Source organism: Netta rufina, assembly GCF_964035555.1.
Source record: "Netta rufina genome assembly, chromosome: 1".
In the NCBI taxonomy this organism is placed as follows: domain Eukaryota; kingdom Metazoa; phylum Chordata; class Aves; order Anseriformes; family Anatidae; genus Netta; species Netta rufina.
Genome location: NC_140123.1, coordinates 62,251,827 through 62,276,683, shown reverse-complemented (window position 1 = coordinate 62,276,683; position 24,857 = coordinate 62,251,827). Strand labels below are relative to the sequence as shown.

Genomic DNA, 24,857 nt, shown 5'->3' with positions numbered 1-24,857 from the left:
CTGGGAGATGTAACCTCTTGTGCAGCCTGAGCTCATAACCTCTGCTTGATGCTGGCAGTGAGGACGTTGGCTTAAAGGGTTTCCCTTGATATGCATTTAGTAGGAGCAGTTCTGACTGTTGGGGAAATAGAAGCTGAAAGGGGTGACTGAGTGCAACCAGGCAACTTTGAAACTCCCGCAGTGGCTATTCTTCATCTGAATGAATAGATATCTGCATCTTTAGAATCTGAATTTTAAAAAAAGCATTTTTTTTAATTGTCCTAAAACAATCTGAAACCTCGTTTTTTTATTTATGCTTGTAGATTGGTAGGTCGAATTTTGGTTGTTATGTTGTATATATAGTCTGCATGAGTGTTTCATACCATGTTTTTGAAATGAAGGCTGTTTTCATCCTAGAGCAGAAGTACTATTGTCAGAAACAACAGATATATTATCATCTTTCTTGAATTCTTATTATCTGTATGGTTTTTGTTTGTTTGTTTGTCTGTTTGTTTTTTTTCCAGTGACCAGATATTTGAAATTGGAATACTGGATATTTTTGGATTTGAAGAATTTCAAAAGAATACTTTTGAACAGGTAAGCAGCTTTGTTTTGCTGAATTTATTATAACTGTCATTCATCTGTAAATGTGTTTTGTTTTGTTTTTGTGTTTTTTTTTTTTTTTTTTTTTTTAGCCAAAAGAAGTGTTTTGATCAGAATAAAAATGTCAAGGAGAAGAAAACTTGCTTTTAAAATATTTTTCTTAGTCTTCCTGTATGGGTCTGAATTAAAATCCAGGCTTTCTAGTGCTATTAATCATTTTAAAAGAATCTGGTAAACACGTATCATAATGATTTGGAAGAGGGGTAGTATCAGCCTTGAAAGAAAACCTGAGGAAAGTACTTAGTGTTGTCTGTTTTCATGCTTGTGGAAGTGATACTTCAGCTAGGTCAGTGAATGGGATGACAATAGACAGGATTGGGAGAAAGATCAAAAGGTCTTCAGATGCTTTACAGAGAATTAAAAAAAAAAAAAAAAAAAAAAAAAGAAAATGCTCCATTATGCTAAGTGGATAATGGTTCACCTCTGTGTGACTCTTCAACAGGAGACTTTTTTAAAGTTGAATTACATCCATGAAAAATAAATTAAACTTCATCTCAATTAATGTTTGAAAATCCATTTAAATATCAAACATTTCTTGAAAGTGATAGAACTGTTTGCCCGCCTTTGACACTAGTCTCATAACACCAAAGTTCTTGAGAAGTGCATATTCCAAAAGCAGTAGCAACTCTATACAACACGCTGAAGATGTGTAAGTAAGTTATTGTTCAGTTGTTCATTCATTCTCTTATGCAGCAGAAGAAAATTAAAGCATTAGGAAGAGGACAACAAAGGCAACAAAGGACTTACTATTGTTTGAAATCAGAATTTGCCCATTCATCTCAGTTAATCCATTGTTTTATGGCTCAACTTTCTTTTTCTAGTGAGATAGAAGTCATAGTGCTGCTTCAGTTCATTGTGTGGAATGTTTACTTGTCTACACAATTTCCAAAAGTCCAAAAGCATAAAACCTCTGCCTTCAAAATAGCATATAAGAATACAATAACACATATTTCCAGTTCTGCTCTTGCAAAACTGTTTTTGCTGTTACAGTTTTGCCTAGCTTGAAAGCTTTGTTGGATTGAATCCTACAGATGCATGCCAATGTTCAGAGTCATTTACTCTGTGCGAATATCTTCTTTAGGTGAAAATATCAAGTGAAAAATAGGAAACATTTTGATGGACCAAAAACATGCAAAAAAAAAATAAATCCCATAAAACGTATTCTGTGCTTTTAAAAGAATCTCAAAGGAGAGGAGTGTGCCTTGGGCCTTTTTTTTTTTTCCCTTTGGCTCTGTTCTGCTTTTTTTTTTCTTATGAAACATATATAAGTTCTGTAACAGACATCTGATAAAATACCATGAATTCCACTTTCTAGAGTAAGCCATTTTCTGCTAAGTGACTACATAAGATGCTTGAGGAGATACAAACAGAAAAACTTGTAAAAGTAGTTTATTTTACGATTTCTGCATAGCAAGCAAGGTACTTTCAAGGTCAAGTTTGATTTTTTATTTTATTTTTTATAAATACATTTCAGAAGACATAGACTGTCCTTCTCCTTGGACTGAGTGGGTTTTGTTGAGTAATATTGAGTAACACTGTGAGTCATTACATCAGAAACTAGTCAATTGCATTCCTTAAAAGACAGAACAGTGGTGAGGGAATTACAGAGTTCATTTTTATGAAGACTCTGTCATGTGGTTAACACATCAGATTCCTGAAGCAATAGGTTGCAGTATGAGCAAACAGAAGCAGTTTGTATCTCCACACGATGCAATTGTGCAGACATACCCCAAACAGCCTGCACTCAGGAGCCTGAGCTGTGTATCAGTCTAACCTAGCTCAGTATCCTGCCTGGGCTCGTTAACCCTGTTGATAAACAGGTGTGTTAGCCTAGATAGGGTCCTCATGCAAAGTATTGCATCATGTCTGCAAACATGCCCAGTGTCAAGGCCCGTGATTGCAGAACGTTAACATTAAATGGGCCTAGCAGCTGAACAGTGGAGGAGACACAGAAAATACTTTTTTATTAGATTTTGATTAATATATTTTAAAATGGCATAGCAAAAGTAATTTGGTGGAAATTAACCTTTGGTTTCAACATAGTATAAGAGAAGGAATTCTTTGTGATATCTGTTTGCCTGCTTTCTTGAAAAGAAAACAACAGCAACAAAAAAAACAACCAGAATTATTTTCATGAACGCTTAAAATCCCCTGACTTATGAAATCTTGGGACATTCCAAGCAGATGTGTGAATCTTGCTGGTACTTCAAATTGGGTTAATTGGTAGACATTTTAATATAATATTTAAGAGAACAATATGGTACTAAGTCATATGTCAATTTAAGCAATATGTTTAAATAGACTGTTTGTAGACATTTCAGGAAGAGAGAGATGAATAAACCAAGTAGAACAACAAGATCACTCCAGTGAGTGTGTTGGAACGTTAAACAAAGAATTGGACTGGTAACAGTTTATGAACAATGCACAGGACAAGGTGTGAAAGAGCTAGAAAAGTAAGGTTAACTATGTCTACAACAAGAATCTGGTAACTTCTGCAGGCAAAAAAGTGTGGCTGATGGCTTACAAGGAGAAAAGTTTTATAGGTGATTATAAAAAAGAAGGTATTAGAAGTTAAAAGTAGTATTATTTAAGTGTTAAGTTTTGCTTGCACTTGGCATGCATTAGTAAGCCTTCATTGTGTAGGAACATGTATCTGTAATATATTATATTTAAAACATGGTAGCAAAAATAGTATGTGATTATTTTTGAAACAATGTTAGTGAATGAGTTTATAGAATAAATGATAGTGAGCAGAGCTGGGCTTTCTGGTATGAAACTCTTACAACACAGATTTAAAAACAGAGCACAATATTTTTAGAAGCTGTATTCTGAGGGAGTTGTTGCTCAATGAAAGCTGAAAGCTTTTGAATTACCAGGACTCGGTGAGTTACTGGTCATCAGCTGAGCTATGATAAATGACTACACTTTCAGCTCACCCCAATTACAATTTACAGTCACTTCTTAGCAATGATCATTAGCTTGGGAACAGCATTTTCCTAGAGCAGCTGTATAACTGCTGTTCCAGAACAGCTTTATATACAACCACACTGGAATGTGGTTTGGGCAGGATCTCTTGGTCAAACTCAAACACAAAAAGGAAGCATATGGAGATTGGAAGCAAACTGGACGTATATAAGTCCATGTACCATGATGGGATGCACCAAGAAGTGCTGGAACTGGCAGAAGTCCTTGTGAGGCCACATTTGATAGACTGTGATCAGTCATGGTGACAGGAAGAAGTGCCTAAAGATTGGAGGAAAGCAAATGTCACTCCTATCTTCAACAAGGGCAAGAAGGAACTATAGGCTAGTCAGCTTCACCTTAATCCCAGGAAATGTGATGGAGCAGCTAATCCTGAAAACCATTTCCAGGTACATGAAGGAGAAGAAAATTATCAGCAGAAGTCAGCATGGATTATCAGAGGGAGTTCATGCTTGACCAGCCTGATGAATTTTCATAATGAAATGGCAAGCCTGATCATAGAATCATTGAATCATTAAGGTTGGAAAAGAACTCTGAGATCATCTGGTCCAACCATCCACCTACCACCAATGTTATGGTGACTCTGCCACCTCCCTGGGCAACCCATTCCAATTCCTAACCACTCTTTCTGAGAATAAATTTCTCCTAATTTCCAACCTGATCCAACCTGGTGCAACTTGAGGCCATTCCCTCTAGTCCTATCGCTAGTTATCTGTGAGAAGAGGCCAACCCCCAGCTCATCAAAACAGACTCTAGTAGAGATTTTCCTCTCTGATATCTGTCAAGGGGTAAAATGAAAAAGTATTTAACTCGTGGTAAATAATGTATTTAGCTCTTGCATGGTATTTTGCCTCTGTAGTCCTCTTAAGCTTTGCAAAGAAAGTATAAATCATAACTTTTTTTTTTTTTTTTTTTAATAGGAAATACAACCAATTTATCTGAGTTAGGACTGAAGGTTACTGAAATAGTTAAATGTCTGTTGACTCCCATTCTACTCAATACCCATTAAAGTGTGTGCAGCATTACCTGTGTGATGCAGCAGAGTGCTGGGAGAAGCATGGCTCCTGTAGCAGCATGGTGCTGCACTTCTCTTGCCATAGGAGTCAGCTGGCTCCAAGAGCACACAGAATTGCCTGCTCCACTCAGGGCTTCAGTTCAGTTCCAAGTCACTACAGTAAAGTGAAAGAGCTTGTACAACCCAGCTATGTTCACAGGAATTTTAGCTTACATTTATTATTAGGTGCTGTAAATCTTAATTTCTCAGTGGGTTATTTCTTTAGTTAACTCTGCTGAGACCTCCTTTGATTTCGTCATGTCACCTTCCCCAGCTAAAAGAGCCATAACGTTTTTTGTTAATTGATTATTTTCCCTCAGCCATGAGCCTGTTTCTAGCTATCTAAATGTAAGGTCATGTTGCCTGTTATGTAGATAGATGTGCATGAATAGATAAAAGTTACATAAATTAACTTTTCTACAGTCATTACGGTCTCAGTGATAGCAGATGGGAGGTCACATACACAAGTGTCTGCATTCAGGCAGTCCAAAGGGCATTCCAATGTTTGATTTTATGCAGAAAAAATTGGATTTGCTTGTGTTGAGCATAGATGAATGGGACTGTGGTCCAGTTAGCCCTCATGCACAGGATTTTAATATCCCTGTCAGGGAGCAGCAGGAGACAGCTGCCCCCTTGGTACCAGGGAGCCGGCCATGCCCGCCCTGATGGGCACCATCAGTTGGGGTCTGAACATGGTGGGCAGTCAGGGCTGGTAACGGGACCTGTCGCCAACCCTGATGCAGCAAGCAGCAAGCCAGGGCTGGGGTGCCATAAGGAGCAGTGGGAGATGGGTCTGGAAACTGACACTGCTGTGGTGTCTCTGGGACAGGAACTGGGCCCATGGACAAAGTGTGGGTAGAGGTCCCAGGGGAGGCTGAGTAGGGTCCTGAAAATCAGTGCTCCCAAGGGGTCTGACAAACCTGTGCTATAATCTGTTCCTCTACCCAGTTCCTGAGAGCCTTTCACTCTGTATAGCTTTTGTCATGGTGTACCCTTGTTCCCTGTGAGTCTCTTTGTCTTTTTTTTTTATTTTTCATTCTGCACATATTTTTTTCATTTGTGCAGGATGCTGTTATCTGTGCAGCAGATTCAAGCATGCCACTGAAAAGCCGGTGTTACTCAGTTTTAAAGCTGGCTACATCAAAATGCTCACCACGTACCTGACATTAAAATACTTTTTTTTTTTTTTTTTTTCTTTAATCCTTTAAGTAAATGCTTTGTGGCTGAAAATAAAATCTAAAATTTAGATTCCCGGCCAGATTCATTTTGTGATTGGTGAGATGCTGCGCAAGGACTTTTATTAACCGGTATCTTCTTTTTCACAGCAGCACCCACCCCTTTATATCCTACAGTATTGCTGGCCAGCAGTAAGAGTGAAAAAGTCACTTGGAACTATTTCAATATCTCTAATTCCAAATTCCTTCAAGGAAAAACCTGCTACTATGTTTGTTTCCTTGTTTGTTTAATATTCTGATGTGTTCATAGTCAAGTGGATGGATACTCCACTTTGCATTGAAATCGTATCCTTTATGAAAGGGCTTTGTAGACCCTTCCTTGTTGGATTTCCAGGTGACAGCTACCCACAACAGAATTTCAGCATAGCATTCTGTTCTGTTTTAATTTGTTTGAGGAACATATAATAGCAACTGACCCCAGGACAACATGAATTCCCAGTGAAATAAAATTTTTCTGACAGAGAGGCAGAAGGACTACGTTTGAATTTGTGTTGAAGCTACACAGAAAACAGGAAGTCTATATTAAATCCCATTGCCCCTAAAAGGCAAAGGAAGAAATGTAATGGTTTATAGTGTTGTTATTAATGCATTAAAAATATTCTGATTGGTACTCTACATAAAAGATGTGGGAGTCTAGTAACTGTCACACACAATACTAAAAGGGAAAAGAGATGATCTTTTTACTTATTTATTTATTTATTTATTTATTTTCACCAGGGTAGCAGATGCAAAGGGGAACAGTCATCAAGATAATTCTGAGGATTGAGTGATTACCTACCTTAGGTTTAAAAACATTTTTGGAATCCAGACTCAGTAAATAGAAGATTATTTTGCCTTCTATTATCTCAGAATTGTGTTTTTGAGAAAAGATAGAGCATATCCTTACAAATTAAACTTGGCATTGTAGCTCCTTCATCTTGGCCTATAACATTTGCCCTGATAGATTGATTTGAAAGGTGTAAACTTTACTCAATGCTTCTCCATGACCTAAGGAAGTAAATGAGTTTTGCAGAGGGTGATCACATCCATCTCAACCTCACTGTCTAATAGTCACCAAGTTTTCTTTTCACAAATCTCCCCCTTTTTTTTGCTATGCTTTTTCAAATAGTGTTTTCTATACACTGAGGAGCAAGGAAACAGGAAATTTTCATTAGTGATAGGTGGTTTTCTGTCTTTGGGATACAGTACAGTTTTGGTCTCCTACCTAAATTTGAATTTTGAATATACTTAATATTACTAACTGGTCAAATACAGTAAAGAAAGAGAGGTCAAACTAATACTGTATAATGTGATGAATACCTATTTGTTTTACTAAATGGCACTATACATATTTTTTCTGAATACTACAGTTTGGATGCTCCTTCAAGTTCAGTTTGTTTAAATACTTTAACTTGGCCTTTTTTCACTGTATTGTAGTGATATTCTAGGAGTACTTTTTAATGAAGACTGACATGTAAATTGTATTTTTATTTTCACCTAGACATGGTAGTGAGTTAGGATTAGAAAGGAAGATAGGTGGAAAGGAAGATTTCGTACAGAAGAGACATACAGTGAAGCCAGTAAGAGGCTTGTGACAAATAGTTTAACCATGTTTAATGACAAGAAGCACTATGGGTTATGTTGAGTAACTCTGCAAAGAAAAGCACATATACAATGCTAAGAGGTATTCCCACAACATTTATTTTTTGTTTAAAAATTGTGTTTTCTTTAATTACTACTACATTTCCATCTCATTTGCATGGGTGAAATTAAATGCATGTGTTTTTCTGAACTTTTCATAATTATATATCACCCTTGGACAGAAAACATCATTGTTTATATAAACTTCATATAACAGAGCAAAAGAAGATGGGTTAGCAAAAGTAGCTTAGTTCATTTTCATCAGATTTCTACATTTTGTTTTAATTATTGCAGCAACCTGTGTCAAGCATTTAATTTCAAACATTCTGTTTATCACCTTTTCTCAGCAGGTTGTATAAAACATTGAAATGGAGAAAGATGCAATCAGAGCGTCTTGCTTTTCAGCAGCCCTTTTCAGCTGGTCTTCCAATGCTCATTCTGCAGAGCTGCTGCTCACAACCAGTGCTAGACAGAGCAGCTTCAAAGCAGCTTGCAGTTTGTATAATAACTCGAGCTTGCTTTCTAGTCTGGTTTGCAGCATATTATTGTCATTATGACCAGCCTGCTTATCTGAATGACAGCATTGCTTGTTACCAAACAGCACATCAATGTACGCTATAATATACCAATCTGTAAAACTTAGAATATTTTTTTTGTTTTACCAGCCCAACGTGTTATGTGTGAATGTTTAACAAAATAATACACCTTTCACTACTGGCAGTTGAAACCAATATTATTTATCAGATCTTTTTAAGATTTGACTAAGACATTCTTACTCTCCAGCTGAATTTGTTTAGTTTAATAATTTTGCTGCACGTCAATTGTTTTTATGTGTTTTAGGATAACTGCAAATGATAAAAAGTAAAATTTTCAAATATAGCATGTGTATAGCAAAAAAAAAAAGCATGTGTCAAGTTGAGGCTTTACATATCCTGTGTAGTATAAGTGTGCAATGTTATGTCTGCCTTCCAAAATAATGTTAAGGAGCTTCTGAAAAGATTTTGGAATTAGAATTTGAGTTTGGAAAATGTTCAGCAAAGCATGCCTCAAAGTTAAATTTGCCTGCATTAAAGTTAAAAATCACTTTCAATAAAAAAATTAAATAGTATAAGTGAATTTTATATTTTCAGTTTTAACAAAACGAGATAACTGAATTTTTATACATCCCTCTTTTAAAAAATACTGGTAGTATTTGAGCCTCCATTTTGTCTGCACTTTCATACATTGGTAAGGACAATTAGTAACAGACATTTGGTTATAAAATCTGGTTTTTGTTTTATTTCTTGCTGTTATTCACACTAGCCTACTTCATTGAAGAGCAAGTGCAAGTTGACTATACTAGCGTGAGGTGTTAATGGAAAATTCAGGCAGCTATTACACATTACTTGGGTTCGTTTCCGTTACCTGAATGTTAAACCATGTACTTTTATGGTTGATCTAAATATCTCATATTTTTTAATATGACTTGCTGGTGGAATTGCTTTTATACACTTTATTCATGGAAGATAGAGTTTATCGCCAAAACAAATATGTGACTAGTTTAATGTGAAAAGAGACTTTGTCCAGTTATTCCTTGCATGATTCCTCATATAAAGGGTTCTTCCAACCCTCTAAGAGTTTCTGTTTTCTTAATTTCTTAGTGATAGTATAGCATTGGAAGAGATTTTAGAATATCTCACTAAAATTACCATTTTAATGTAAATAAAACAGTTCAAGATTTATTCAGCAAAGTTATTAAATGTTTACTTTCTTCGAAGATTGTGAACTTTGAATAAAATACGAAAGGTCCAGGAATAAGCTGATACAACCCTCACCTGTTTTTAATTGAAAACCAGATTCCTATTAAACTATTTATTTTACAAAAGTGGCACTACAAGTCTTAAAAGGCAATCAAAGAAAATATTTGAGAGGTTTTTATATTATTTATCTCTGCAGACTTTGAACTTTTCTATGGAAGACCATTTTCTTGCCAACTTTCCTTTAGAATATCAATAAAATGGAGAGGGGCATTTAGTAAAATATTCCTAGTTGTTTTATATGATATATTTGGGCAAAACACAGTGAGTTTTTCAGAAACTGTTTTAGACATCAGTGATTGTATAAGTGGAAGCAGAATTTGAACGTATTTGTTAATACTAAACTAACTACAAAATCAGGATATTAACCAAACATGCAGGTTTTTTTTTTTGTTTGTTTGTTTGTTTTTGGTTTTTTTTTAAGCACATTGCATCTGTGTAGTCATCCTGAATATAAACTGCAGAAGAATATTGAGTGTACAACATATATTTAGAGTTACACCACTTTAGTCAATGGAATTAGAGTAAATTTGCACTGTTTGATAATGCTGGTATTTGATAATTCTTATGTAGAATTCACAATTATGCAGACAGAAAACTGTTTATTCCCAATTTAATACTAATAGCTATTAAAATGTAAATTTCCCAAGGGTCCCTAATATGTGGTCGAGAGAGAGAGAACATGTTGTGAATTGACATTTCATCAAATTCAATATTAGATGTGCAGTAAACCCTATACTGATGAGTTATCCAGTAAACTTCTAATACTATTTTTTTCTTTGTTTTGCAATAGCTGTGTGTCAATATGACCAATGAGAAGATACACCAGTATATCAATGAAGTACTTTTCCTACAAGAGCAAGCAGAATGTGTACAAGAGGGAGTTACCATGGAAACAGTATGTTCTCCTGGAAACCATACAGCAGCCTTGGATTTTTTCTTTCAGGTAGTTTTCAGATCCACTTTACATCATGTATATTTACATCACGTACTCTGTGTGTTAGACTAATATGAAGTTTTGTTTACATTTCCTGTTTTTTTTTAATCTAAAGAGAAGGTTATGGGACTAAGGAAACCATGGAGAGGGTTGTCTGCTCTTGCAGTTTGAGGGCTAACAGATTTGTAATGATCTAGGATTGAAGAAAATGTAACAGAAAGACATTGTCCATACTGATTCATGTGTAGCATTTGTGTATCATGTTATGTCCTGACTGCAGCTGTAGTACCAACCAATCTCTGTTGTAAACTTGGCAGTATCTTTTATGCCTGGAGCAAGTTTTTGGAGTAAAACTTCTAAGAAGGAATCGGTTTCCTAGAAGATCAGCAATAATGATCAGTTTTGAATTATCTGATATGCATAGACATTGAGACTTAAAGAACATTTATACTGTTTTTTTCCTTTTCTTTCTGTAGTAAGTGATATGTTTATCTTTATTAAATTACCAGCTGTATTACTTCGCAAGGAACAACTGAAATTACATAAAACCAAAACATCTATTTTTTATTTCAGAAACCATCAGGTTTTTTGTCAATGCTAGATGAAGAAAGCCAATCTAACTGGTCAATGGAACAGAGTCTTTCTAAACGCATTCAGTCCTACCTGGATACATCAGACACAAATACAGTTTATTCTTCCACAAAAGATGGGAATGGCAACCTTGCACCAAAGGATCAGGGTGCAACCTTCACCATTATGCATTATGCTGGGAGGGTAAGTTGTTTGAATGATAACACACAGTTAATACAAATTCTGCGTGGCGTGTCTAAATTCTGGTTACAAATAACAATTCACATTCCAATGATGAATTTTGAGATGACAGCTTAGTATCTCAATGCAATATATGTATAGAATTGCTGGTGTGTACCCTGTGGTGTTTTTTTTGGAAAAGTTATGAATAGGTAAATGTTAATCAGGACTTTTGTGGCAGGATTCAGTCTACATAATTCTGTATCCTAAATTGTATTTTCTGTAAGCTGTTTATGAAGAAGAGGGGTGATTCAGATATCTCAGCATAAATGTTTAATGTCATTTTAGTTGGCTGTCACTTAGCTTTCAGAAGTTGTTCCAGAACAGGATAGGTTCCTTGTAGGTCCTGTGCCACATATATAGATACCATGGATACCAGCATGAATCTGGCCAAAAAAAACCCTACATTTTTTCTGGCAAGTTGGCAATCATACATAAAATATGTTTGTACTTTTTTTTTTTTTTTAATCTCAGAACATGCTGTGGCTTTAAATCTTGCCATAAAACAGGATGAATGTTTTGCATTTCCCCTTCTGCAATGTTCACAGGAAAAGCATGATCAGTTTTGTTAAATAGGCCTCTTACCCTTTTCTTTGCAATACTCCCTCATTTTCACATTCATACCACAATGAACCACGGCTAAAAGCAAGCAAAATACTTATGTGTTTAAATGGATAAAAATATGTTTGTTTTATAATCTGACAGATTGTCCTCTGTGTAATTAATGTGACATGTTGCCACTTTTCTCTGTTCAAAGTAAGGTATTTGAAATAAGCGTATGTGTATAGAAGGTATGGACATAAACTGGGGTTCTCAGTTCTCTCTTTTCAAAAATTTCCACCGAAATCAAGTGGAAATATAGACTGAAAGTTGCAGGAATCAGTCCTTGCATCTGAACAAATTGTTCTGTGTCTTTTCACACTTCCCAAGTCTTAAGCAGTGATCCCATGAGCTATCTCTCCACTGATGAAATCCCATAAAAGCTTTGTGCCTGGCAGCTGTTTAGCTACTTTGCCAAGGAACGACAGCACTGTGATCATATGCACTGTGTTGTTTATAAATATAAATGTACTTGTTATTGGTTGATGACTTTACATAACAGGGGACTTTAAACCTGAGGTCTCAGGAAGACCGGTATCAGGCAAAGCCTGGGTTTTTCATGATTTAGTGGTTTGTGACTTGTACCTCAACACATCAGAATCTCCTGTGGAAGCCATGTAGAAACTGCAGGTGCTTCAACTTAACCAGAGAAGTGACACCTAGATGCTTCTCTCTTTACCTGAGCAAGAGATGGAAGAGATGAGGTCATTGAGCAAGAAACTGGGCAGCTATGATAAGTCTTTTGATTAGAATGCATATTACGATGCTAACACAAATATAAGAGCATTGCTGCTCTTTACTGTGAAAGGTAGTTAGAGCAACCTTCTCTTCATGTGATTGTCCTTGTAGCAAATGCAGAGAGTTTATCTGGTGTGCTGCTAAAATATCAGTATACATTCAGAAGGGAGCTCTTTGAGCTTGTTAGGGTAGGAACAAAAGAAATAGCGCTCTAATCCTTGTTGCTAAAGGTACTCCACTGAATAGCACTTTCTGCTATGATGAATATTTTGGGTGCAACAGATTTATGCTATTGAATGCTCAGTCAACTATTGGCAGTGGGTACACCTAGGAGTCAAGTTCAAGACTTGCCTCCAAGTCGCCAAAAAAAGACTTGCTGTCTCTGTCATATCTCAAGGTAACATTATGTTTCCTGAACTGTCCAGAGCAAATGAGAAGACAGGCTCTGCATGCTTAGGCTTCTTTGACCAGATTAGGGTCCTTTGCAGCAATATGTATGGAGAAAGGTCTATTTTGTGGCTCTTATTTGACATCAGAAATGAAGTAGATGAAAGTATTGGGCAGCATTCTGACGCAGGCAAATTTGTTCCTGCCCAATGTTAGAAATGTGGTCATTATGGAAAGGATTAAGAGTGTTTGGACAGTGCTTAAATTCTTAACCTAAATACTCTGAATAACTCACTGGAGGCTCTTCTTTCATCATGAAGCCTTCTACTTACGCCCAAATTAATTACCAAAGGGAAGTGGTTTGAATACCTCTACTACTGGAACTTTTTTTTTTTTTTTTTTTTTTTTTGTAGAAATGTGGGCACGTGGGGGTTAGATAACAGCATAGTGAAGATTTTCTGAAATTTATTAGCACTTAAAGTGTTTGAGTTAATTGCTGACAGTGGGCTCCAGATGTCTAAATTCCTTTATAAATCTGTTATCTGATGTTGTTCTTAGGTAAGGTGTGTTTTTTTTTTGTTTTGTTTTGTTTTGTTTTTTAATGGATTTCTGTTGTGATTATCCAAATTTATCAGAATACCTCTAAAAAGCTTCCACACACTAGAAGACTGATACGGAAACAGCAGCAAGGAAGTTGTATTAAAATCTCAATCACAACAATAAGCAAATTTCTTGAGGTTGAAAAAATTTTCTTTTATTCTCTGAAGGACTCAGTAGGATCATTTATTCAGATCAAAGGTTCAGGTGCCCAGTTCTGAAACTTAAATCATGAGTGGTAAGGAGTACATTTTTAATTAATGTGTGCTTTATCCTTGCATAGTTGTTTAGATTTTTTTTTATTACATAGACTCTTGGCTTGGCCTTTTCCTAATAATAGTAATGACATTTGATCTAAAAGTATGAACAAATAGATGGCTCTCCAAGTAATGTAAATTCACACGTTCTTTTGAAGTCAATGGAGATCCTTTGGTTTACATTGGCCAAGGAATTATTCCAGACTGTAAGGTTGTTCTTTGCATCCGCATAGCAGTAAAATGCTTATGTTCCCTGCCAAAACAGAAAAGTTCCTGTGCAACTGCTTAACTCCCCTTACTTTAATAGTGACTGAGCAAGATCTTTAAAGACACTTGCATTTTTGATAATTCATTGAACTGTTACCAAGCTATCATAAGTGGAAATGTCCAGGGATTTGTGATAGGAATTTACATAAAATCTGATGGTAGCATTGTTGTACTAAATTATTACACAAATGGATTATTTTCCCAGACTAGTGTATCTTCATAGGTTGAAAGAAAAAAAGATATTAAATTATTATCATTTTTTTAAACTGCTGATGCTGTTCTTGAGATTGTGCTATTACTACATTTAGTATCTGTTTTATAGAAGTCATTTGTGATTTATACTTAATGAAAATTGTTAATAGATCAGACTTTTAAATACATCAGGTTTTATTGGCACTCAAAAATAAGAATTTCATATATAAAGTGACAGTATAGTTTGGCAGGTTTTGATGGCTATTTTTATAGTCTGATATCAATTAAATGAGTCTAAAGCAAGAGAAGTAGAAAGCAGTCTTCCTCTGCATCGTTACCTTCAGAGATCTCCAAATTTAAAACGGGGGGGGGGGGGGGGGCTGATTTTATTCTCACTTATCGCAATTTTTCACTGATTATAACTCCTTTAACTTGGTAAAGTTTGTCATTATTTACATGAGTATAGTTGAAAGATGAATCAGACCCAGAGGGCAGAAGAATTACCAGTAAAATGTGACAGGTAATTGAACATGAAATTTTCACTTCTAGGCTTAATCATTTATATTCAGGTAATGTGTCTAGGCTGGTGTTCACAGAAAAAGTAACACTGAATGCAGGCTTTATGTTAAACAGAAGGTCAGGGCAGACAGGCTGATTTCCCTAGGTAACAAAAGCTGTAACTGCAATGTAGTTCAGTCAGTGTGAAACAGCTGGTAGTCCACCTTGTCTACTGCAAAAAAAGTTTCACGTTGGACGTGGTGTGGGCTCCTTTTTTTCAATAGGTTATGTACGTAGCTCTAAGTCCAGAAAGAACTGGGTTCAGATACATTTACTCAGGTAGCTACACTTAGAGTTGCCATTTTAGCAACTCTAAGTGCAGTTATACTGCAAAAAGCAGCTATTGAAAATTCTGCCTTGCTGAAGAGGCATACTGTTTTATCTTTAATTGAGATGCCAGACAGCCTTCTGTGAATGAAAGTGTGTTTCTAGCTTTATATTATGAAGGAATTACAACTGACACAAATGTGTCCATGCAGTTTTAAGGACCTCTAATGTGTTCCTATCTTAATGTTATGTAACTATTGTTGTAGGAAAATAGTCTTTTTTTTCCCACTGTTAAGTCTTTCTGACTGATTATAATCATGCATTGTCAAGTATCGCTCATTCCCTTGTTTTGTGCTCAGTAGCCTTCCCTAGGACTACATATGCCATATTGCTATTCCAAGCATAATTAGATACAGATTATTCCAGAACAGGCAGTACTAAGAAAAAGAGGGAAGAGATAAGGGGCGAGAAATGAAAAATAAAAAATAAAAGTAAAAAATGCAGAAGGTCAAAATGAACCTAGGAAGGCATACAGGGAGAAGAGATTCAGAAGGAAAAAAAAAAAAAAAAAAAAAAAAAAAAGAATTTGGAATCCCTGCTTGACTTTCTGGAGAAACAATACTTTAATAAAATGTCTGTGTATGATACTGTTCTCAGAGACCTTTTTCATTATTATTATTATTATTATTATTATTATTATTATTATTTATTATTATACTCTTGACTCTTTTGGCATGGAGAAAGTGGACTAAAAGAGGAAACTGTGCACAAGTAAGCTGCTGCACATAGAAGTCAATGTGTGAGTGAAATTTTTCAATGGAAGATGAGAATGAATTCCATATTACACAAATGTGACAGAACCATCCTGTGGAAGAAAGTAAACATTTGTTTTTCTTTATTTCTCTTGAATTTCACTATTATGCTTGTTCAACACTAGATCTTCATTCTTCTGCAGTAGTATGATACAATTGTTAACTCCATGATCACATGTTTAGCAAAGGCCACTGTGAATATTAGTACTTGATCATATCAAGTATTTTACTTTATCTCCCAGTTTTAATTTTGCAGCTGAACAGACTCCTACAATGCCTTGATATATTATGAGTCTCTTCGAAGAGCTATTTGATGTCTTGGTATCTGACTGCTATAAGACAAAAAGCTTATCTGTTCAGTTCAGGCAGAAAGTAGAAAAGAATGATTCAGGTTTTGTGAGACTAAAAAAAAACTCGTGGAAGGCTTTATCTGAAAGTTGTTTTACACATTGCCTTGAACGTTGGCAGTCTGATCTCTTCTGAAAAAAATCTGCTCGTCTAGGGTACTGCTTTGTTTCTGATGCCTGGCGTAAATGTGGGTATACTCAGCTGCTTCTTGCAGTGCCCATCTGCCTAGCAGCACTGTGAGAGGAGAGGCACGGTGAGCCCATGGTGCACACTGCTAGCTTGTCTGGAGGAAATAAGGTGTTTTGTGGGTACAGTTGATCAATGCATCTAACCATCAGCTGAAACTGTACTAAGAATGTGTAATACCGAATCTCTATATACTTTTGTCAATAACATTAATATTTACATTGTACGCTCTCACGTAATGTAAGGGCTTCACGTGAATTACATCTCTGAACTGTCAGCCTTACTGATAGTCATGATTTTTGAAGAATAACATTCCATCATGGAATTTTGCTTAGGATTCAAACTTGTTTTATTTTTTCCTAATTTTATGAAAGAATTAACATGCCAGTAAGTAAACCAGAAATATATAAGCTAATATATTAGCTTAACATAATGTCAAGAGACACAGATTTATCTTGTAGCAGTATTTAACATATCCTTGTACGAGATAATGAGCTATATGCTCATTTGTTCAAGAAGCCTGAATAACATGTCATATTTTAAGCTTTGAGCAGTTTAAATTTATACTTGAATTAACAAATCTGGTAAGCCCCTTGTCAATGTTTGCTTTGCCACTGTTTTTGACTTATAGTACTGTAATAAACTGTTCAGACCAAAAGACCAACTTCTTTGCTCTATAAACCAGTGCACATAATGTCCTTTAAGTGCAGATCAATGTCTGTGCCATTTCTCAGCTATGCACATTTCAAAAATACCTCTCAGCTGTCAGCTCACCTTCACCAGTGCAGTCATCTCTGAAATGCCTCATGTATCCCAGGCAGACTGTGAAACTGAACCTCTAAATCAAAAGACAAAAGGAGATGGATTAATCAATAAGGAAGCTTTCATTTTCTCTATTTTTTCCCCAGGCCGAATCCCCAGACATAACAATCAAATCAGTCTAGTCTAAGTTATACCAAAGCCTATAAAGGTTATTTGACAAAGATTCTCTTTTTTCACACAGACAAGGTAGTTGTACTTTTTTTCCCTCCCTCCCTCCTTCCCCTTCCCCTTCCCCTTCCCCTTCCCCTTCCCCTTCCCCTTCCCTTTCCTTTTCTTTCTTTGCTTCCCTTCTTTTCTTTCCTTCTTTGGCTTTCCTTCAGGCTCTCCTGAGGGAAAAAATAATAGATCATCACTACCACTGCTCTCATTTGTTTTTAGATATCTTCTGGCTTTAATATTCCACTATTTCTGAGTGTTTTCTGAGAGTAAGACTTTACAGACTGTTTTAAAGGTATTTAATTAGCTCATTGCTTAACAAAGCTTGTTTGGAGTGTGTGAGAAGCCCAGAGATACTAAAAAAAAAAAGGCATATTCAGACTTTAAAATGCTGTCACTCACATATTTGTACTGGTGGAAAGGTAGCAACTACAAGTGACCTTTCTGTGCATTGAAATTGTCCTTGAACATGTTCTCAAAAAATTCTCTTTCAACTATATGAACCGATTATTTTCACATTCATTGAATTTAACAAGACATACAAAATGAGAGTTTCTGAGTTACATTTTAAATTATTAATATTATTACTATGTTATGAAAATAGTAACATTTTTGGTTTTAACTATAAATGCAACCAACCAAACATAACATTCCAGGTGGTATTTTCTTGGCTTTTTTAATCTTCCAATTAACCATGAGTACTTTTGTCATACCACAGGATATGAAAACAAAAATTATTTGAAGGAATTGATTAAAAGTATGTGTAAAGGTGGTTCTGTTGATAAAGTATTTGGGGAAATTGAGTAAACTTAGATAAAGTCCCTTACTAAAATCAGGTGATACAAAGGGGGATACTTCAGGTCAGAAGTCAGATTTCTGAGAGAAGATGTAAAATCGAATGTCATGAGGATAATTAATGATTTGAAGAAACAAGAGTATGTAAGAAGGTAAGAGGGCCGTGCAGTTCTCTGTGCACCTTTGGAGTGCAAACTTTCTGTCTTCTGGGTGTTGTTTTTTTCCTTTTATTCTTATCTACATGTTTTCATGACATTAAAGCCAGGTGTACCAATTTAAATGACCAGAGAACAGATCTGACACAAACAGAATGAAATATTTTTTTCGCATAGCAAGTAACTAGTGAAACTCCTTGCCATGGAGTATTATGGATGCCGAAAATGTTAATGAGCTCTGGAAACAGAGACTCAGAGAGGAAACATCTGTCAAGAGATATTAACCACAAAGATGAGATACAGCCTGCAGATCCAGAGCTCCCTAATGGGCAGAGCCCTGGAAGATGAGAGGGGAACTGGTGGGAGGCAAAGTGGAAGCATTACTCAATATTTTCCCCTAAATGCCCAGGGCTAAATGCACATTTGGCCTGCCCCACTACTAGTATGTTTAGGTTAAGCTCTCCTCCCTTCTGAACTTACAGGAAGTAAATTCAATCCCTTTCTTGTTTAAATGTTTTACTGAATTCAAATGCATTGTGGAACTCTGCACCATTTTTTAATAAAAACAACTGGTACAGGTAGTATCTAAAGATACTACTACTACTGTGTTACCCTTGGTTAACACAGACACGTAGGTTTACATACTGTCTACCCCTAAATGTTCATGGTGCAGAACAAGACAAACAGGTACAATAAATGGAAGTGAGAATAAGGGGTATGTTTTATAATACCAGAACCATGAGCTAAGCTACTGTACATTTCCTGTCTGAACCACATAAAATTTGTATGAGACTTTTCTCCTCAGAATACATGGTGCTCGAGTGCCAATCAGTGCAGAGTTCTGGTCAGTTTACTTTAGAAACCCAATGAAAAAAAAAGTGGGTGAACTGCATGTGCTTTAGGCAAAGTTGGCATCTCTGATGGGGACATGATTAAATTAACAAAACAGACAATTTGGAGAGGATTTCTTTCTTTTTCTCTTTCGTGGAACTGACAGTAAATATGAGACCCTTGAGTGCCATTTCATTGAGCCACTTTTCATGTCTTTAGGCAGTGAATTAATTTACCAATTTACTATGGGAAAAGTGTTAGAGAGTTAGCAATAAAGGGAATCCTGTTAACTTTTATGTATTCTATGTGATGAGAGATGTCTTATGAATATAGTTCTAGAAGTTGATAATGTATTGTACCAGTACCAGTACTGAAACTTCTTCCTGTTTCAATGTAGGCATTTTCATAGAATCATAGAATCATTAAGGTTGGAAGAGACCTTAAAGATCATCTGGTCCAACCATTACCCTACTACTACTATCACCCACTAAACCATGTCCCCAAGCACCAGGTCCAGCCTTTCCTTGAACACCCCCAAAGATATTGACTCCACCACTTCCCTGGGCAACCCGTCCAAATGCCTTTCTGAGAATGTCTCCTCATTTCTAACCTAAATTTCTTCTTGTGCAACTTGAGGCCATTCCCTCTAGTCCTATCACTAATTACCTGTGAGAAGAGGCCAACCCTACACTTTCCTTTCAGGTAGTTGTAGAGAGCAATAATGTCTCCCCTGAGCCTCCTCTAAACAACCTCAGTTCCCTCAGCCACTCCTCACAGGACTTGTGTTCCTGGCCCTTCACCAGCTTCGTAGGCCATTCTCCAGGGACTGGAAATTCTCCACGGCCTCAATGTCCTCCTTGTATTGAGGAGCTCAAAGCTAACACGGTACTCGAGGTGTAGCCTCACCAGAGCAGAGTACATGGGGCAATCACCTCCCTGGTCCTGCTGGCTACACTGTCCCTGATACAAGCCAGGATGCTGTTGGCCTTCTTGGCCACCTGGGCACACTTACAGCTCATGTTGAGGTGAGCATCGACCAACACCCCCAGATCCTTTTCCTCTGCACAACTTTCAAGCCACTCTGCCCCAAGCCTGTAGCATTGTATGGGGTTGTTGTGGCCAAAGTGCAGGACCTGGCACTTAGCCATGTTGAATCTCATCCCACTGGCCTCTGCCCATCAACCCATCCTGTCCAAGTCCCTCTGCAGGGCCTTCCTACGCTCCAGCAGGTCAATACTTCCTCCTAACTTGGTGTCATCTGCAAACTTACTGAGGGTACACTTATCATAATCTCCCACTGCTATACTTACCTACTTGTCCCATCAATAGTAACTCTCTTCTTCTAATTCAGTCAAAGCCTAAGACATTCAATTAGGAACTGGTATTATGAATTTGTTAAGTAAGGCCTGTTAATTATCTTTTATGGACCAGTATGTTAGAACATGTACTTTAAGTACACTGAAAACTTTTAATAGTATGCTTAAATTATTCTAACAGCTTACTAGCTATACTGTGTACTCTTAAGAGACACAGTTAAAAATTATATAAGAGTACATCCATCATGGAAACAAACATAATTCTGTTGTTACACCTTTTCTATGTTAGATGCCATACTAATTACGTCATTTGATAATTACTAAGTACAACAGATTATACACATCCAAGACATATAATATTTTTCATGAGTAAGATAACATCACATAATTGTCAAATGACCCAATGGAAAAGAAAATTAATGAACTGATTAGTATTACTAATCTTTATTATATATTTACAGCTTTATTAAATATACAAGGATAAAATTTACCCAAATACCTAAGGAGCTTAGGATATAGATTCAATAAGAAACTTAAAACAGGTTTTAGATAAAAACGTGGTCCCAAGGTAAAACAAACAAACAAACAAAAAGTGTGTTCTAAGAATTTCCCATGAAGTTTCTGCCTAATCCTGGAGGTAGTACTACAGTCTATTTATTTTTTTTCTTGTTGATTTTTAAATTCCCTTTGGATTCTACTACTATGCAAGCTAGAGCTGTTTATATCTAAAGCTTGCAAATTAATTAGCTGTTTGTCTGTTGTCCCCACCAAAAACAAACAAACAAACAAACAAACAAAAAACAAATGGCTATCCATTTTGTAGAAATGAGCTTTCTGCAAAATATCCCTTTCATTCAGAAAGTTGCCCTTCATGTAAGTGGTTACCCTTCATGTAGTGGTCTAGTTGTGAGGTTGTGAGAGCTTTCATCTGAGAAACAGGAAGCACTGGTTTAGCTTCTGGCTTAACCTGGAGGGATGCAAATATGTAGACCAAGGTGGAGGATAGGGATGATATTAGAGTTTGGAGGAGAAGAGGGAAAACAGCTTCCTTTCCTAAGTTAAAGCTATGGGTACATACAGCAAGAGTTCTAGATTAACAGAATATCCATAAAAATCTTAGTGATGTAATTATTGTTGTTCCATGCCTCAACATAAAGAGAAGAAACAGTTTTTCTCAAGCTAGAAAAACTGCTTTGGGAGGTAATAAAGATAAATTTCCACCTCAGTCAGAGGAGGGAAATGCAGTGAAGAGATAGGAAAATCTACTATGTATGGCAAAGTGTGCATGTGTCTGCCACTTGGGCTGATTTTTCTTCTCAGAAAGGTAGCAAGCTTTGAAGAAGCTCTAAGCTTTTGTGGCTTGATTGTCTTGAATCACTCATGTAAATAGAATGTTTCTATCTTGTTTTCTGCAAAGTAGCATCTATAATGGTAGTAAACACACCTGTCAACCACATTAAATAAATAATAATTATATACATGTATAAAAAAAATGCCAGAAAGTTGATTTACTTGAGAGAGTGGTTGTAAGAAAGATTTGTGGGCTGCACTTCTGGGTGGAACTAGACATCTTTCTGCAATGCTAATTTAGGTGATTAAAATTCTGGGTCAAATTAGATATATATTTTCCATTCACTAGTTCTAGGGCATTTCATGTTCGAGGAACTGGTGAATTCAGTCACATAACTCTCACTTGATGCTGAGCCTGAAGTCTAGAGAATCCAATCCTTGCTCCCATTCCACAAAACAGTCAGATAAAGGTTGGGTATCATGGTTAGGTGTTAAAGTTTAGGTCAGTTAAAGGTTTGTGACCCTTAGTGTCTCTGTGTCAAGATTCATCTAACAAAATGTCCTTTGCTGCAGCTGGAGACTTACATATCAGAACTGGCCATCTAATCTACACGCATAGTTGGTGGATGGCAAATAAGCACTTGCTAGGATGGAATGCATCCTATTGAAAAATAGGGCAGATGAGTCAGGAATATATTTTTCCTGCATGTATACAGAAGTCATGTGTGACTGACTGAGATGTAGGCACCCACACTTACATAAGGTGAGATAAATCCCATCATCTGTACACAGACTGGTTTTCAGAACAGGACATAAGTAGCACAGTTCCTTTTTTCAAGTTGTGCCCCAGGTTTGTCTTTAATATTGATTGCCATCCTAGCCAAGATGTGAACCATAATCACAAATTGTTGATAAGAAAATTCTGTTTTGCTGTTTTATTTTAATCATTCTATTTTGTAAAATATTTATATTCTATGCAAAATAAACATAAATTTAGAAATACGAGGCCAAAGCAATCTGATAATGGTGATGCAAGGATTTTAATTGGCGTTTCAGTCTCAGTGACTGCATTTTGGTCTCAGTGCTTCTTTTCTATACAGTGGAACCTGGATAGGCTCAAAGTTAAAACAGACACTTGGTCATATTTCATCATTTTGTATGTATCTTCAGGAACTCTTGCTGTAGCATTGGGTTTTGCTTGGTTTGGTGTGCCCACCATATGTGTTGAGAGTTCATCTGCATTCAGATGACAGATGGAGTAGCACTTGAAATGATAACATCAGTCAGCTAAGGTGATCCAAAACCCTTATGTGCATAGTTGTTCAATGGGTAAATGGAATTTTTACATATACTGTGGACTGAATTTGCCTCCAAAGACAATATAAATGGCAAGAGCTTGTCTTGAGTGTGAGCTGGGACTCAGATTGATCTAAGAGTGGTCTGTTACGGTCACTGTGAATAGACCACAGTAGTCTGGGACTGATCATTACTACAGGGAAAGTAACGTTTACATCACTGTCTTCTATATGCTACACTTGTGATTGAGTCTTGCATTGTGGAATTGTTTTAGAATCAGTCTGATGAAATTTTTGTATACTTGCAGAGACACACAATGTTCAGCAACCAGTTCTTCTGGTTAGTATTGTTGGTGTTGTTAAGAAAGAATTGAAAGACACTACCTGGTGCCAGACTTTAACTGTCAAGTGGAAGAAAACACAACTTAATTTCTACTGCTGTAAGATTTTTAATAGGTGCTGTGATCATTACTAATGATGTCACAATATTTTATTATAGGTTACTTACGAAATTGCTGGTGCAGTAGAAAAAAATAAAGATTCCCTTTCACAAAATCTCGTATTTGTAATGAAAAGTAAGTAAATGGTTTTGTGGTTGCTGTTGTTGTTAGAAATCAACCTATTATGACTTCACTTCAATTTTCATTCATTTTTAGAAGAGTTTATGTATATTTTCTTTCCAGTTTAAAAAGAAGTCATCCTCATCTCTTTGAAGTACGTTTCTATTGTCTGAAAATTACTCTAATTTTGAAAGCTTTTAGAATCCATGAACATGAAGCATCTTTATTATGTGATGTGAAGTAAAGAAATAAAAGATACAGTGTTATCGATTAGTATAAATTAAAAAAAAAAATCATTAAGTATGACTTAAAACCTTTTAAAAAGAAAATCAAAACAAAACAAACAACAAAAAAAATGAAAATAGGGAAAGGAAAAAAGGCTCCCAAAATCATAGAGACTGCAGTGAGATGTACTTCACTGCTTGAGTGCGCTTTCTAAAAGCAGCATCTTGTGGGCGTTCTTGTTTTCCAATGAATAGATACAAATGCCCTTTGAAATACAAAATTAAATACCTTTCCATGTGCATATTGTATAATTATGTCCAATAATAATGCATCTCCATTTATTAATTAATGATTCATAATTGGATAATTAAAAACCTCATTCATTTACTCTTTCTGTGAAGAAAAACAAAACATCTTCCTCAGGGAAATGTCATTATATCCTGAGCTGTTATTTGTCTTTGCTTCAACCAGTGCAGAGTCTTTTGCTTAATACGTTATGTATTTATATTTCTTTCAATAGAAATAGAGATCTTTTGGAAGTAGTATTTGTCTTCCAAATCAGCCCTGCTGTTCCAATATATTTTTTAGCAATTTTTCTGTGAAATGAGCTAAACCTCCTAGTAAAGTAATTGATGCAATTTAAAGGAAAATAGCATACATTGAGGATGAGAAAAGAAATGAAAGAATTGATCTTAAATATAATCTTATTGATTATAGTTTTAGAGAAATTCTAGTTCTAACTGTTGTAACTTAATGCCAAATAATACAAGAAGGTATATTCTCAACTTCCAGTGTGTTCTACAAGACAGAACATTCTGCTGTTCTCTTAAATAGTTTCCTTTTGCATTTTCATTGCTATTTTGTGTAATCATCTATGCAGCTCTTAAAAGGGAAGAATGGAGGATTGGATTTGATATAAAATGTTTGATTTGCTGAGAGTGAGTATATACTTATATACTTATATACTTATACTCTATACTGAGAGTGAGTTATATACAAGTATATAACAAGTCAAATAATAATAAATATAATTAATGGGAACGTTCTGAAGGCAGAATTTTTAAAAGGATCTAAGTGATATAAGGGCTACGTTCCTTCTTTTTTTAAGTGACTTATGCTTTTGAAAC

General features: G+C 35.9%; 1 protein-coding gene across 1 annotated transcript in view; it reads left to right on the top strand.

Moving 5' to 3' along the window:
- MYO16 (myosin XVI) overlaps positions 1-24,857 on the top strand; it is a 283,087-nt gene that overhangs the window by 168,975 nt on the left and 89,255 nt on the right. Inside the window, exons 20-23 of the mRNA XM_084292547.1 lie at positions 504-576; positions 10,123-10,275; positions 10,840-11,040; positions 23,445-23,520. Coding sequence (XP_084148673.1) covers positions 504-576; positions 10,123-10,275; positions 10,840-11,040; positions 23,445-23,520 — 503 coding nt within the window. The remainder of the gene's footprint in view (positions 1-503; positions 577-10,122; positions 10,276-10,839; positions 11,041-23,444; positions 23,521-24,857) is intronic.